At 45.4% G+C, this 13,548-nt stretch overlaps 1 protein-coding gene across 1 annotated transcript; it reads right to left on the reverse strand.

Moving 5' to 3' along the window:
• Nucleotides 1–6,033, reverse strand: dnaaf4 (dynein axonemal assembly factor 4; the record flags this gene model as incomplete). The annotated part of the gene is made up of 9 exons (XM_079224203.1): nt 1–110; nt 245–350; nt 600–753; nt 834–943; nt 2,623–2,765; nt 2,846–3,062; nt 3,180–3,310; nt 4,742–4,889; nt 5,911–6,033. The coding sequence occupies 9 exons, from the start codon at nt 6,031–6,033 to the stop codon at nt 1–3; spliced, it is 1,242 nt and encodes a 413-aa protein (XP_079080329.1).
• Nucleotides 6,034–13,548: the final 7,515 nt, after the last annotated feature.

The following is a 13,548-nucleotide window of genomic DNA, read 5'->3' on the forward strand; positions in this document are numbered from 1 at the left end:
CTAGGGGTTGGCTGCAGTGCCTTGCATGATGTCTCTGACGCTCTGTATGTCTGCCTGCAGCGCTCCGTTGTGAGGGTCGATCCGTAGAGCAGCTTGGTAGTCTTGTAGCCCTGAGAAAACACAGATCAGCTGACAGAGCAGAGACGTATTGTTCTTCTACTATTGTGTCTTTAAAACACAACACAACATTGTGTGTGTCATTAAAACCAACACATTCTAAGATGCATAGTAACGCTGTTCAAACCTTCTGCATAGAGCTGCAGCCGGCAGAAAGCAGACCCTCGGCGGACGTTGGCCCTGGCTCTGGCGGCTGCGTTGGCAGCAACCGGTGGAGTCAACAGATCCAGTGCCTGCAGAGAAACGTGCAGAAGTTTATTCTCCTTTACTAATGGCTTAACGTCCCAATGATTCACAAGGAAAGTACACAGAACTCATACCAGCAGAAACAAAGTCACACTGATATTAAACTATATGATATCAAACTGGATCTCAACGTGATGACCACTGAAGATGTGTTTGGTTTCAAGGCTGCAGAGGCAGAATGGTTCTTCCTCTCTTTGTACACTTTCAAGGAGAGAGAACACATGTAACGCACAGACCTGAGAGGAATCCTCGATGGCCTTGTGCAGGTTGTTTAACTTCAGGTGGCAGGCGGCCCTGTTGGAATACAGAGCTGGGATGCTCCCGTTGAGCCGGATGGCCAGGCTGTAGGCGTTCACGGCCCCCAGGTGGTCCCCAGTCACAAAGCACTTACTGAAGGAAAGAGTCCATTTAGGGTCTCCAGACGTTCACAAAGACACACACTGTTAAATAGACGAGAGCAGAGCACTTACTCCCCTCGGTCCTTTAACCAATCAGGGTTCCTCTCCCCCTCCTTCAGGTCCCCCAGCTCTGCAACATCTGCATTTACTGAGCGCCAGCTTTCAGCTTGTTTCTGGAGCCACTATAGGTTAAAAAGGAAATGGTCCATTCAAACTTTACACACAGCTTTAATTGGAGATTTGTTCTTTTCTGGGAATGTTTCATATTTAAAGGCAAAGCTATCACCTGGTGGAGGTGGTGGGAGACAGGAGGATGATGCTATGCTATCACCTGGTGGAGGTGGTGGGGGACAGGAGGATGATGCTAAGCTATCACCTGGTGGAGGTGGTGGGAGACAGGAGGATGATGCTAAGCTATCATCCATGATGAACAACACCTCCCACCCCATGCAGGACACTGCAGCGCTGCACAGCTCTTTGTTGTAGAAGTCCCAAACATGTGGGAACATGAAACGCCCTCGTGTCTGGGTTCATAACATCATTCATAGCCGCACACAGCTCGGTGAATTTCATCGACTCCTCCAGGAACTGCGTCTGGCTTATCTCCGTAAAACAGTTATTGCTTCCTTCATCCAGCATGGAAATAAGCACTAGTTCTGCTTTATGCTTGTTGTGTAAACTCCACATACGTGAACATCAAACTCCATGGTGTCTGGGTTCATAATATTATCCGTAGTCCCACAACAGCGTCTGAATGAAGCCGCTACCAGCGCTACAAGTGGAGCAGGTGGATTCAGCGACGGCAAGACGGCGGTGGTGACGGGCGGAGCTTCTCAACGCTGATTGGCTGACGCAACTATGGCTCACGAGTTTTTGTCGCCGGAGTTGGGATATTTCAACTGGCGCGACTTCGCCCCGCGTCCTTCGCTCAGTTTGCGGCGTATCAAACGCGTCGCCCGGTTGAAATGTCGCGCCGTCGTGTCTGTACATTCACTTTGCATGTAATCTGGTCACGAGACAAAATTCTGTCGCGACCGGTGTGAACACGGCATAAGAGATAGAGTAAGGAGATGAGTTTCCTCTGTAGGACTCTTAGAGATAGAGTAAGGAGATGAGTTTCCTCTGTAGGACTCTTATAGATAGAGTAAGGAGATGAGTTTCCTCTGTAGGACTCTTAGAGATAGAGTAAGGAGATGAGTTTCCTCTGTAGGGCTCAGCCTTAGAGATAGAGTAAGGAGATGAGTTTCCTCTGTAGAACTCTTATAGATAGAGTAAGGAGATGAGTTTCCTCTGTGGGACTCTTAGAGATATAGTAAGGAGATAAGTTTCCTCTGTAGGGCTCAGCCTTAGAGATAGAGTAAGGAGATGAGTTTCCTCTGTAGGACTCTTAGAGATAGAGTAAGGAGATGAGTTTCCTCTGTAGGACTCTTAGAGATAGAGTAAGGAGATGAGTTTCCTCTGTTTGGCTCAGCCTTATAAATAGAGTAAGGCGCTCAGACATCAGGAGGGAACTTGGGGTCAAGCCGCTGCTCCTTTGTGTCGAAAGGAGTCAGCTAAGGTGTTCAGCATCTAGTCAGGATGCCTCCTGGACGCCTCCATTAGAGGTTTTCCAGGCACGTCCAACTGGTAGGAGACCCCGGGGAAGACCAAGGACACCCTGGAGGGATTATATCTCCCAGCTGACTGGGAACACCTCGGAATCCCCCAGAATGAGCTGGAAAGTGTTGCGGGTGAGAGGGAACCTGCGTCAGGCTGCTGCCACCGAGACCCGACCCGGATAAGAGGATGAAAGTGGATGGATGGATGTTTAACAACAAGAGAAAACCCTGCAAAGAACATAAAGGAGGTCAGGAACTCTCACCTCTTCCTCCTCTGGCACTCTTGATTCCCTGAGGGCTGTTGGAAAAAGTCTCGGGGTAAATGTGACTTGAATGTTTCCAACGAGTCTCGGAGCAGGCAGGTCCTCCGGTTTCCTCCTGCTCTTTGCTTCACTGCCTCTTTGATCTAAATACAGGAACGTGTTCATTAAAAGTGCAACACTAACCAGTGTAGGAGCAGATTGGATCACACAGGAAATGACTTACCCAGTTTGACATGTGCTCCACCTGAACATCCACTTTGCTGCTTCTCTGTCGTGGCGTTCAGTCTGTTTGGACTGTCTCTCTGCCTGTGGCGTTTGAGTTGGTCTTCTTCCTCTGCTTTTGGCTCCTGTCTCAGTTGCCATGCTGCCAGCTCTGCTGTGGTTTGCTCTCGCTCTTTGTCCTTGATTTTCTGGATACTGTCTCGTTTCTCCTTTTCAAGCTGAGATCAAGTAAAACACACTAAAAATAAGTCCTCCTAGATTTCACAGCAGATTTCCAATGAGTCCTGTTGGACACGTGGTGGTGTGATCTATAGGGTGTGCTGTCAGTATGGTACCGTCATCATTTTCTCCAGTGCATATTTTTTCTCTGCATGCTGCTTCGCTGCTTTGGATGTGGACTGTGCAGAGAGCTTCTCCTGGTATTTCAACAGAGCCTTTTCTCTGATCTCCTTTTTCTCTTTCTCATCTGAAACACATTGAGTTATAAATCTAGATCCATTCTATGGATGCTATTGGAGACTTTTAGTCAAGCAGACATTCAAAATGTATGATCTCTGTCTCAATATTGCATAGCCTAATGGCCCACAAGCCAAGTGCAGCCCAGCACCTTCACCGTGATTTATTTTAGAATTTAAATTATATTCGACCCGCTGATTATATTAATATCTAGTTCCTATTGTGAAAGAGACGGCGGGTTCCCGCTGGATGCAGAAGCAGGAGGCTGTTCACACCAGGAACACATTCCTCCCCTCAACCAGTCTGTTTAGACAGAAACATCATTTAAAGACCACAATCAGAAACAGCAGGGACTAAAGGTTATTTCTAATAAAACAGTGAATGAGCAGATTTTGAAATTTTATCACAGGTCAAATTTGGGCTATAATATTTATTTAAATGTGCCTGCTGGCAGTAGAATACAAATTAATATATACTTATGAGGATTAATGTACTGTATGTGCGTATGTATCATTGTATCATGTACTATATATGTGTATATACATGTATGTGTAGATTACCATATAACTAGGAGTTTGAATATGTGTTTATGGCGGATCAGTATGTATGTATGATTCATAATCAGAAATTCAATCAATTGAAGCAGTGAACATAAATTGTGTGTGATTCTCTGTATTCTTATCATGAGTCCACCTTAATCATGTTCTACAATAATGATATGTATGGTGTACTAATGTCATATAATTATGCTTTAACACATCCATAAATTTTGTTTTTGTCCGGTGCTATGTTGATTTATCCAACCTTGCTTTGTGGAACCGGAAAGCCTGACCTCATCATCTTATCCTGAATATTATCCAGCTAACTCAGTAACAGGTACAAGGAACGGGGCCCTGCTAGTTCTGTCAGCTGTTTGTAGTTAGCCAAACACACCGGACAAAACCATTAAAGTGAGAGCACTCAGCTGACTCACTAGCGGCCCCTGCTGGCCAGTTAAGAGTAGTGAGTGAGGAGGCAGTGAGAGGCAGTATAAAGAGGTAATAAAGTGAGAGTGAGGAGTCAGTATAAAGAGGTAATATAGTGAGTGAGGAGTCAGTATAAAGAGGTAATACAGTGAGTGAGGAGTCAGTATAAAGAGGTAATACAGTGAGAGTCTCATGGTGCAGTCAGGACTGGACCCTCACAATATGATGCAGCAGAGTTATAGTTAGCCGTACAGACACACAGATACACACTCACTCCCGGACGTGACTAATCGCATGATCCTTCTGGCGGAGATAATCATAGTGATAATAATTGTAACAATAGTTGTTTACATGTATTGATCAAAGCGTGACCCAGACTAACTTAAAGATTAGAGTTCTAAACCCCTGACACAGGAATCCTCCTGTAGACTACTGGAGATAGATGTTGGTGAAAGGACTACAGGCTCAGCTCTTACTTGTAGTCCTCGTCAGATGCTCCCACACTCTATTGGTCCTCTTTGGCAAACTGAAAACTGCGACTCCGTCTCCAACCTTTGCCGTGCTTCTGTCATCATCAACCGGTTCAAACAGGAAGGCCTCGAACAGATATGGTGGGTAATGCACCTGTGCAGAAATAAAGTGGAAAACATTGTCTGCTGTTTGGGGAGAAACACCAAAATGACACATTATAAAATACAGCATGCAGAGGCTGTTTGAGGGGCAAGGGCAAACAATAAAAAGACACCAGATGCACGTGGAGGAGCACCAGAGAAGTTCACTAGCATGAAGAGCTGCCTCTTCCACTGCATGGCCTCTTCAAGGCCACTTTAGAGCCCACTCCATCATGTATTCTGTAACGGCATGGCCTCTTTAGAGGCTCCATCATGTGTTCTGTAACGGCATGGCCTCTTTAGAGGCTCCATCATGTGTTCTGTAACGGCATGGCCTCTTTAGAGGCTCCATCATGTGTTCTGTAACGGCATGACCTCTTTAGAGGCTCCATCATGTGTTCTGTAACGGCATGGCCTCTTCAAGGCCACCCATCATGTGTAACGGCATCGGGTTTGACCCAAGATAACTTTAAAACGTTTTCACGCTTTAAACGAGACTGCAGGACTTTTACAAATAAATCAACGTTACATCCAAGCCTCTTGCCAAAGAAGTTCACACAATGCTGACGAGAGAACTCTGTGTTCCTCCTGGTTCTGTGTCTGTGAGCTGAGAACCAGAGAGCAGCCAGCCTGCTGACGTCTGTCATGAGCAGTGTTTAAGATGTTAACATTATTATGGAAGGAATACTATTATTACTCTGACCAGCTTTAATAAAGTAATATATGAACAGGTTGTTTATGTTAATAAAGTAATATATGAACATGTTGTTTATGTTAATAAAGTAACATATGAACATGTTTATGTTAATAAAGTAACATATGAACATGTTTATGTTAATAAAGTAATATATGAACCAAGCTGCAGACTGACGTCATAACATCGCCTGCCGTCGCGTCATATCTACGTCACTTAGTGAAAGTGGAGTCTGGTCCTCTAAACTTTGTGGTTGTCTTTTCCTAATTCCTCATGAAGTCTCCTTCCCTTCTTTCCTTGAGGTAATGGTCCTGGACCGGATGTGTACTTATAGCGTTACCTTGAGGTACTGGTCCGTGGACCGGATGTCCACCTGCCGCGCCGTCGCTCCGTGTAGCGGCACCCTGACGCAGACCGTGGAGTCCGTCTGCGTCCACGCGGAGTCCGTCACGAGCAGCGGCATCTTCCTCTGGAGGTGTTGTGTTCAGGGACCGAGCGGGGTTGTGTTCAGGGTTGTGTTCAGGGACCGAGCGGCGTTGTGTTCAGGAACCGCGCGGCGTTGTGTTCAGGAACCGCGCAGCAGCGTCCACGAGTCCAGTTCAGACGGCGGAGAGTCGTGGCGTCATGTTGCTATGGTGATCAGCATGTTGCTATGGTGATCAGCATGTTGCCTTCACCTTAGTCAGGGAAACCCGTGTTAAGAGCTCCTTGAAAGCAGCACAGCAGGGGCTCTCACCCTTCACAGGAGAGAAGCTCGTCCCAAAGAAAGGTTTAGTTGTTGAGAGAACAAACCACAACATGTCTGCTTTCTTCAGCATGTTTTACTGCAACGTGAGCAGTAAAACATGCATGAGGTTGTGGGTTGATGTTTCTCCGCAAAACCAAAGCTGTTCAAAAGGGAGAGTCTCTGGACAAAAGGATCAGGATGTTCAGTTATTGCATACATTTAAAGTTTCATCACAACCTTTGTTCTGCTTAACATTCACACACATTAATTATAAGCAGACATTGAATAGGATGATAATAATACATTTTATTTGTATAACATATTTGCACAACATATAATAACACACATCTCACAGGAAGAAAGCTTCTGCTGCCCTGCTCTCATTGAGATGACTCACCGCCCAACCGATGACGACACAGCGCGTCCAGCAGCGGCGTCTGGACCCGTTAACAGGTCCTAGCGGTTTAACGGGTCTATCAGGTCCTAGCGGTTTAACGGGTCTATCAGGTCCTAGCGGTTTAACAGATCCTACCGGTTTAACGGGTCCTAGCGGTTTAACGGGTCTATCAGGTCCTAGCGGTTTAACAGATCCTACCGGTTTAACGGGTCCTAGCGGTTTAACGGGTCTATCAGGTCCTAGCGGTTTAACGGGTCTATCAGGTCCTAGCGGTTTAACAGATCCTACCGGTTTAACGGGTCCTAGCGGTTTAACGGGTCTAGCAGCTCCTAACGGTTTAACGGGTCCTAAAGGCTCCGAATGGTTTAACGGGTCTTGCGGCTCCTACGGGTTAACGGGTCTTAACGGTTTAACGGGTCTTACCGGTTTAACGGGTCCTTGCGGTTTCCTAGCGGTTTAACGGGTCCTAAAGGCTCCGAACGGTTTAACGGGTCTAGCGGCTCCTACGGGTTAACGGGTCCTAGCGGTTTAACGGGTCCTAGCGGTTTAACGGGTCCTACCGGGTTAACGGGTCCTAGCGGTTTAACGGGTCCTACCGGGTTAACGGGTCCTAATGGTTGAAAGGGTCCTACCGGTTTAACGGGTCCTACGGGTTAACGGGTCCTAGCGGTTTAACGGGTCCTAGCGGTTTAACGGGTCCTACCGGGTTAACGGGTCCTAGCGGTTTAACGGGTCCTACCGGGTTAACGGGTCCTAATGGTTGAAAGGGTCCTACCGGTTTAACGGGTCCTACCGGGTTAACGGGTCCTAGCGGTTTAACGGGTCCTAATGGTTGAAAGGGTCCTAGCGGTTTAACGGGTCCTAATGGGTTAACAGGTCCTAGCGGGTTAACGGGTCCTAGTGGTTGAAAGGGTCCTACCGGGTTAACGGGTCCTAATGGTTGAAAGGGTCCTACCGGGTTAACGGGTCCTAATGGGTTAACCCGTTAGGACCCGTAAATCCGTAGGAGCCGCTAGACCCGTTAAACCGTTCGGAGCCTTTAGGACCCGTTAAACCGCTAGGAAACCGCAAGGACCCGTTAAACCGCTAGGACCCGTTAAACCGCTAGGACCCGTTAACCCGGTAGGACCCTTTCAACCATTAGGACCCGTTAAACCGCTAGGACCCGTTAAACCGTTAAGACCCGTTAAACCGTTAGGACCCGTTAACCCGTAGGAGCCGCAAGACCCGTTAAATAGTTCGGAGCCCAAGGGCACCAGGAAGTAAATATTTGGTTATGTTGTTGGGATGCGGCCAAAGGGAATACTCGCCTCGTCGTTTGTTTACTCGCACCTACATTATAATATTTCTGTAGGTTGTCGGGTCACTTAGGGTTCATCTCTCTACACACTGAGTGCTCGGTGAGAACAGAGCTGTTCAACCAACCAGAGGGAAGCGTCACTACTGGAAGTGGATAAGAGGAGGGAGGTTGTATACGAGTAGAGGCAGGACATTCAACTAGCATTAAGGCACTGTTACGATGTGAGGAATCACAAAACAGAGTAGAATACAACTTTCTTTATTTGCAGATGATATTGCGATCAGATTTTATGAAGGGAAGACAGTTACTGACTCCACTGAGACTGAAACCCCATTGAAACACACATCCCCACAAATATGAATGAAAGTGGATTAAAATGAGTTCGGCTCACAGACATGAAGCTGAGCTCAAGCTGCTGTAGCTTTAAGAAATGAAACAGTAAATGTTAAGATCAGCTGGTAAATGTTCTTTCCTGTTGAATGAAGTTAAAATGTTCTGAACAGGCTGCAGGTGAGAAACATGTTCACAACTCGCAGGAAAAGACACCGGACTGAAACAGAATAATGAAACACTTTTCACAACAAGCACGCATTTTCATCAGAAAAATATCCACAGAGTAAGACCATGTATGTGGGATATTTAACAAACACAGTAAAAGAATGTGCACATGCAATGTCAATTGTCTGAAAAACATCTGTAAAGGTCTAATTGATGCTTTCTACCAATAAAAAAAACAAACAAATATTCACAGTAATCGACCAACAGAGTTTCTTTTGCTGGTTTCCGATCCGTCAGCTCATTGAGGCGTGACGAGCAGACGGGCTCGTCAGACTCCGTCAGGAGGTCCGATGGTTTCATAGTTCACCGCTTCCTCATCATAACGCACCTGTGAGAAACACAGTCAAAGCATCACTTTCTGATCCCACTCCTCCAGTTGCACTGGAATTAGATTTCATTCTGAACTTTATCCAGAGAAACAGTTAAAATGCTCTTTAGACTAGTGATGGGACGAGCGACACTGGTGCATCAGCACTGTGCCGAGAGCTCAAGAGGGAAACCTCGTATCGGTGCGTGTATTGCTTTAAGAAAGAATCACGTGACCGATACAGGAACTGTGTCGTTTGGATGTGCCGCGCCAAAGTGTGTTTATCAGGAAACAAACTGTATCAACATGTCGTGGGTTTGTCGGATGGAGTTTTGCTTGATCATGGATCATGAATTCATGAACTGATCACTTTTTTGTCTTTTATTTCATATGATTTAACAGTTAAGTTGACAAATGTGCACATAAGTTAAAAAATTGTAACTCTGAATTTTTACTCTAATTTGCTATATTTTACATACCAACTCAGTTTTAGCATTTACACGAACAAGGACTTTCTTTACCTGCAATGATTTTATAACTACTGCAGGGGTCACTATTGGGTGACCAACACAGTATCAATACAGTGCCGACACAGTTTGTTTAGTGTGTCAATACACTCCTTGAGGTATCATCGTCCCATCACTACTTTAGACCGTAAAGAACCTTTAGCCACGAATGTTTCAGTGAGAAAATACTGAAGATAAGAATGGAATGAAGCAAGAACCAACTGTACAAATACACATTTCATTATTAGGTTGTTAAACTCACAGCTATTTCATCCGTCTGAGTTTTCTTCTCTGAAGAGACAAAAGAAAGAGTTGACTTTAGTTTCAGTAAAAATCCCTTTAGGAGCTTTAATGTGTGGATGTTCTTCACCTTTAGTTCTTGCCCAGATGTTGACGGCCACAACTATTGTTATGAGTGCTGCTAATCCAACAGGCACAAAGATGAACCTCCAGCCTGGAACGAGAACAATAATACGTGTTGCAACGGGACGGCACGGAGGACACCGAAGTTAGGGCAGCGCAGCAATCACAGGCAGAGTCAGTTCTGCAGGTCTCAAAAGGATTTTAATGAAACAAACACAAAACAACTCAAAACGTAGCTCAGTCCAGAGCTCCATCAGTTACCTACTGAACTACGGGCCGCTAGCCGGGCCGCTAGCCGGGCCGCTAGCCGGGCCGCTAGCCGGGCCGCTAGCCGGGCCGCTCACTGGCTCAAGCCTCAACCTTCACCAAGAGGAGCCGCCTGTCTCTCTGCTCCCTTCCCCTCCTTGGCTTTTGTAACCCTCCCTGACTAGGGGATCCGGATCAGGTGTGTCTCGTCCCACACCTGATCCCAGTGCTCTCCTGACGAGGGGATCAGGTGTGTCTCGTCCCACACCTGATCCCAGTGCTCTCCTGACGAGTGGGTGGAGCCTTCTGGCTGGTACGTAGACACCATCCACCAGCCCTCCCCTCAGGCCCTTACAGTATTTAATTTAATCTTTTATTCTTAAAATAAACTTTATTCACAATTAAAATTGTGAAATGTTCCTTTGTATCAACATGAAGTTGTATTTGTTTCCCCTGAAAAACAGATTTCATACATGAACATAAGAGTCCATGTCTTTAGTTAAAGAGAACAACTATTTTTTAGCATTTTCCTAGAAAGAGAGTTAATCGAATAACCAACTTTTTTTATTTTGTTGCCTCAAAAATACCAACAAGATTGAACCTGAATTGTAACGAGTGAATGACAAAAAAATAAAATAAATGTGTTAAATGTGAGGAGAGAAAAAAACATAAAATAATGAGTCACTACTTTGTAGTTCTGGTGAATCTTCACTGATTGCAGAAGTTGTCGTGGTTTTACCTTCAGTTGTTGTTGTTGTTGTTGTTGTTGTTGTGTCTTCACCTGAACAGATGAACACAACTCAAGGAACTAAACAACTTCCAATACATGAAATCAAGTGAATATTAATAACTTCAAAACATTCTCACCTGTTTCATCACCTGAGGGAGAATTTCTGAGAGGAAACTCCTGCACTTTGTCACCTCTGGTCACTTCACACATCAATGAATTAAACCTGGACGTGTTAAACTCCAGAGAGGCGGAGCAGAGAGACTGCAATGTCATCAAGTTGTTGTCTTTGTCAGCATCTCGACCCTGAAGCAGCCACTTCACTGTGTGTTCACATCGTCCATACGGAACACAGAGCAGTTCACCGTCTCCTCGTCAGTGTGTTCAGTCACTGGTGAAGACGGAGACGTTCAGAGAGAAAGAAGAGCAACAGCGTCACTGTAACCATCATTATTATGATGATGTTTCAGTATGTTGTTCTGACCAGGCAGTTTGAAAACATGATGATGTGAACACTCACAGGTCACAACGGACAGAAGAACCAGAGCAACTTGTTTTTGTCCTGATTTGTACCGCATGCAGACATAGTGACCACCATCTTCACCTTTGACCTTCATAATAACCAGAGAACAATTCTCTGAAACGCTCAGTCTGATTTATTTAGGGATTCATCATCAATCTTGCCTTCTTTAACCAGAAATACTGGTCGTGCGCTCCTTACATCACTGAAGCCCCACCAAGTAGAGTCACACTTCTTATGATCAACTATCAGACGGTCACAAGGCAAAGTGACTTCCTCTCCATGTCTGACAGGGATGTAGAGCAAAGGTTGTACTGCTGCTGAGAAGATGAGAGAGAAGTAAAAAGAATAAAGAGAAATGAAAACATGAGTATTAATGAGTGAAGATCATTTTAGACTCAACAACAGTTTGAGAATGTGCCTCATCGTTGGTTTCTAGGACTTCATTAAACTCACGATTCACCTGGATGGGAAACAAACAGACTACTTGTGCGTCTCCTTTAAATGAAGGTCAAGTCATAAAGTAACATTAATTATATTAATAAATAAGATTCTGTAATGTTTCTGTAGCCATGTACACATTATATGTCTCGTACCTGTAAACTGAAGCACCAGAATCAGAAACAAAGAGGATTTAATCCATCTGAATTCAGCCATCGTTCCTCTCGCCTCGCTGCTTCTTCTCCTCGGCCGTTGCTCAATACCAAGTACACAAGTCCAGACTCCCAAAGTACACAAGTCCAGACTGCCAAGGACGGAGGAAGCAGTTTACTCTATTCTTCACTGTAAAGTATTTTTACAGTCAAACTAAATATGACAACCCTGCTTTTTTTGCACTGGTTTCACAGACATACACATATCATTTTGTGACTCAACAACGGTAGTATTCAGAGAATGTCAACTTTCAGTTATGAGTTTTCTCCTCCGTCATCGTTCCCCGTTTGCTGGTCCGAAATGCATTCTGGGATATTGGCTCTCTCAAGTACGCTCAAGTCTGCTCTGATGCATCCTGGGTAAAATGGGAGGATCAAGTCACATCCGGGCATTTTCACCGTTCTTGGCGAGAAGCGGACTTTTGAATTGGAACAGTACTTGGGCCGCGACTGATGACGTTTCACGAGTCCAGAGAACACGAGCACAGAGGACACGAGCACAGAGGACACGAGCACAGAGGACACGAGCACAGAGGACACGAGCACAGAGGACACGAGCACAGAGGACACGAGCACAGAGGACACGAGCACAGAGGAGAACGCATATTGAGAGACGGCCTGAGTCTCTGAACTCGGGTCTTTTCCCGTCTTCAAGACATTAGGCTCGTTGGAGATGATCCAGTTCTGCGCAGAATCGATCGGCGGTGATCGGCGCGCAATGCATGCTGGGTAGATTTGTGTCCAACTTGGTCCCGACTTGCTCTGACGTCATGCACACGTGGTCAACGATACTCTCACGAGATCAAGGCGGCCGTCGATTTCAGAGCCAGGCGCCGCAGTAGCTCTCCACCAACTGCGTGGCCCAGTGCATGATGGGAAACGCCTGCTGTCCCACATCAGAGAGCTGATTGGCTCTTAGATCTGACCGCAAACACCACGTGTTGTAGAAAATCCTTATTTTATGTGTAGTTTAATACTTAACGCTGGATTATTGACTATTAGTCTCATGTTTAATCTTAAAACACATCTTGTGTGGTTGATAATTATAATAAAGATTATTTATACAACACATAAAACCTGTAGTAATGTATTTCACAGGCAGACATAAAAAGAACAAAGGATGCAGCTACACACATTTATATAAATATATATATACAAACACATATGAATGAATCCAAACGTGATCTGTAAACTACAAGTAGACAAAAGTTCGGAACGAACAGGGAGTCATTTTTTCTGTGACTTTGAAGTCAGCTGAAAACTGTCTGACTTGACCTCAGTTCATTGTCAACGCCTCCTGCTGCTCTCTGGACTCCAGGCGAGACGAAGCTCTATGAACGAGCCTCATGTTGAATCTACTTCCTCTCAGTAGTGGCGTGTCACTTCCTCCTCCCTCTGTTCACGTCACTTGTTGCTTTGTTATGCTCTTGTGTCCGACATGAGCAGGAGTGAAGTTCACATGACACCAAGTCTCTGGAATCAACCCCAGAGACAATTGAACCCTTTTGGGGTCCAAACGGTTTCCTCTCATTCGGTTCTGTTGACCTGGACTCTTATAACTCAAAGTCACACGTTTCAATGATCCAATGCAGCAACACACAAACTGTTGAGACTCACGAGTCCAGTCCACTTTTGACATTGAGGCACCAGCGAGACTTTTGACATACAATGAGA

Source organism: Taurulus bubalis (assembly GCF_910589615.1).
Source record: "Taurulus bubalis genome assembly, chromosome: 9".
In the NCBI taxonomy this organism is placed as follows: Eukaryota; Metazoa; Chordata; class Actinopteri; order Perciformes; family Cottidae; genus Taurulus; species Taurulus bubalis.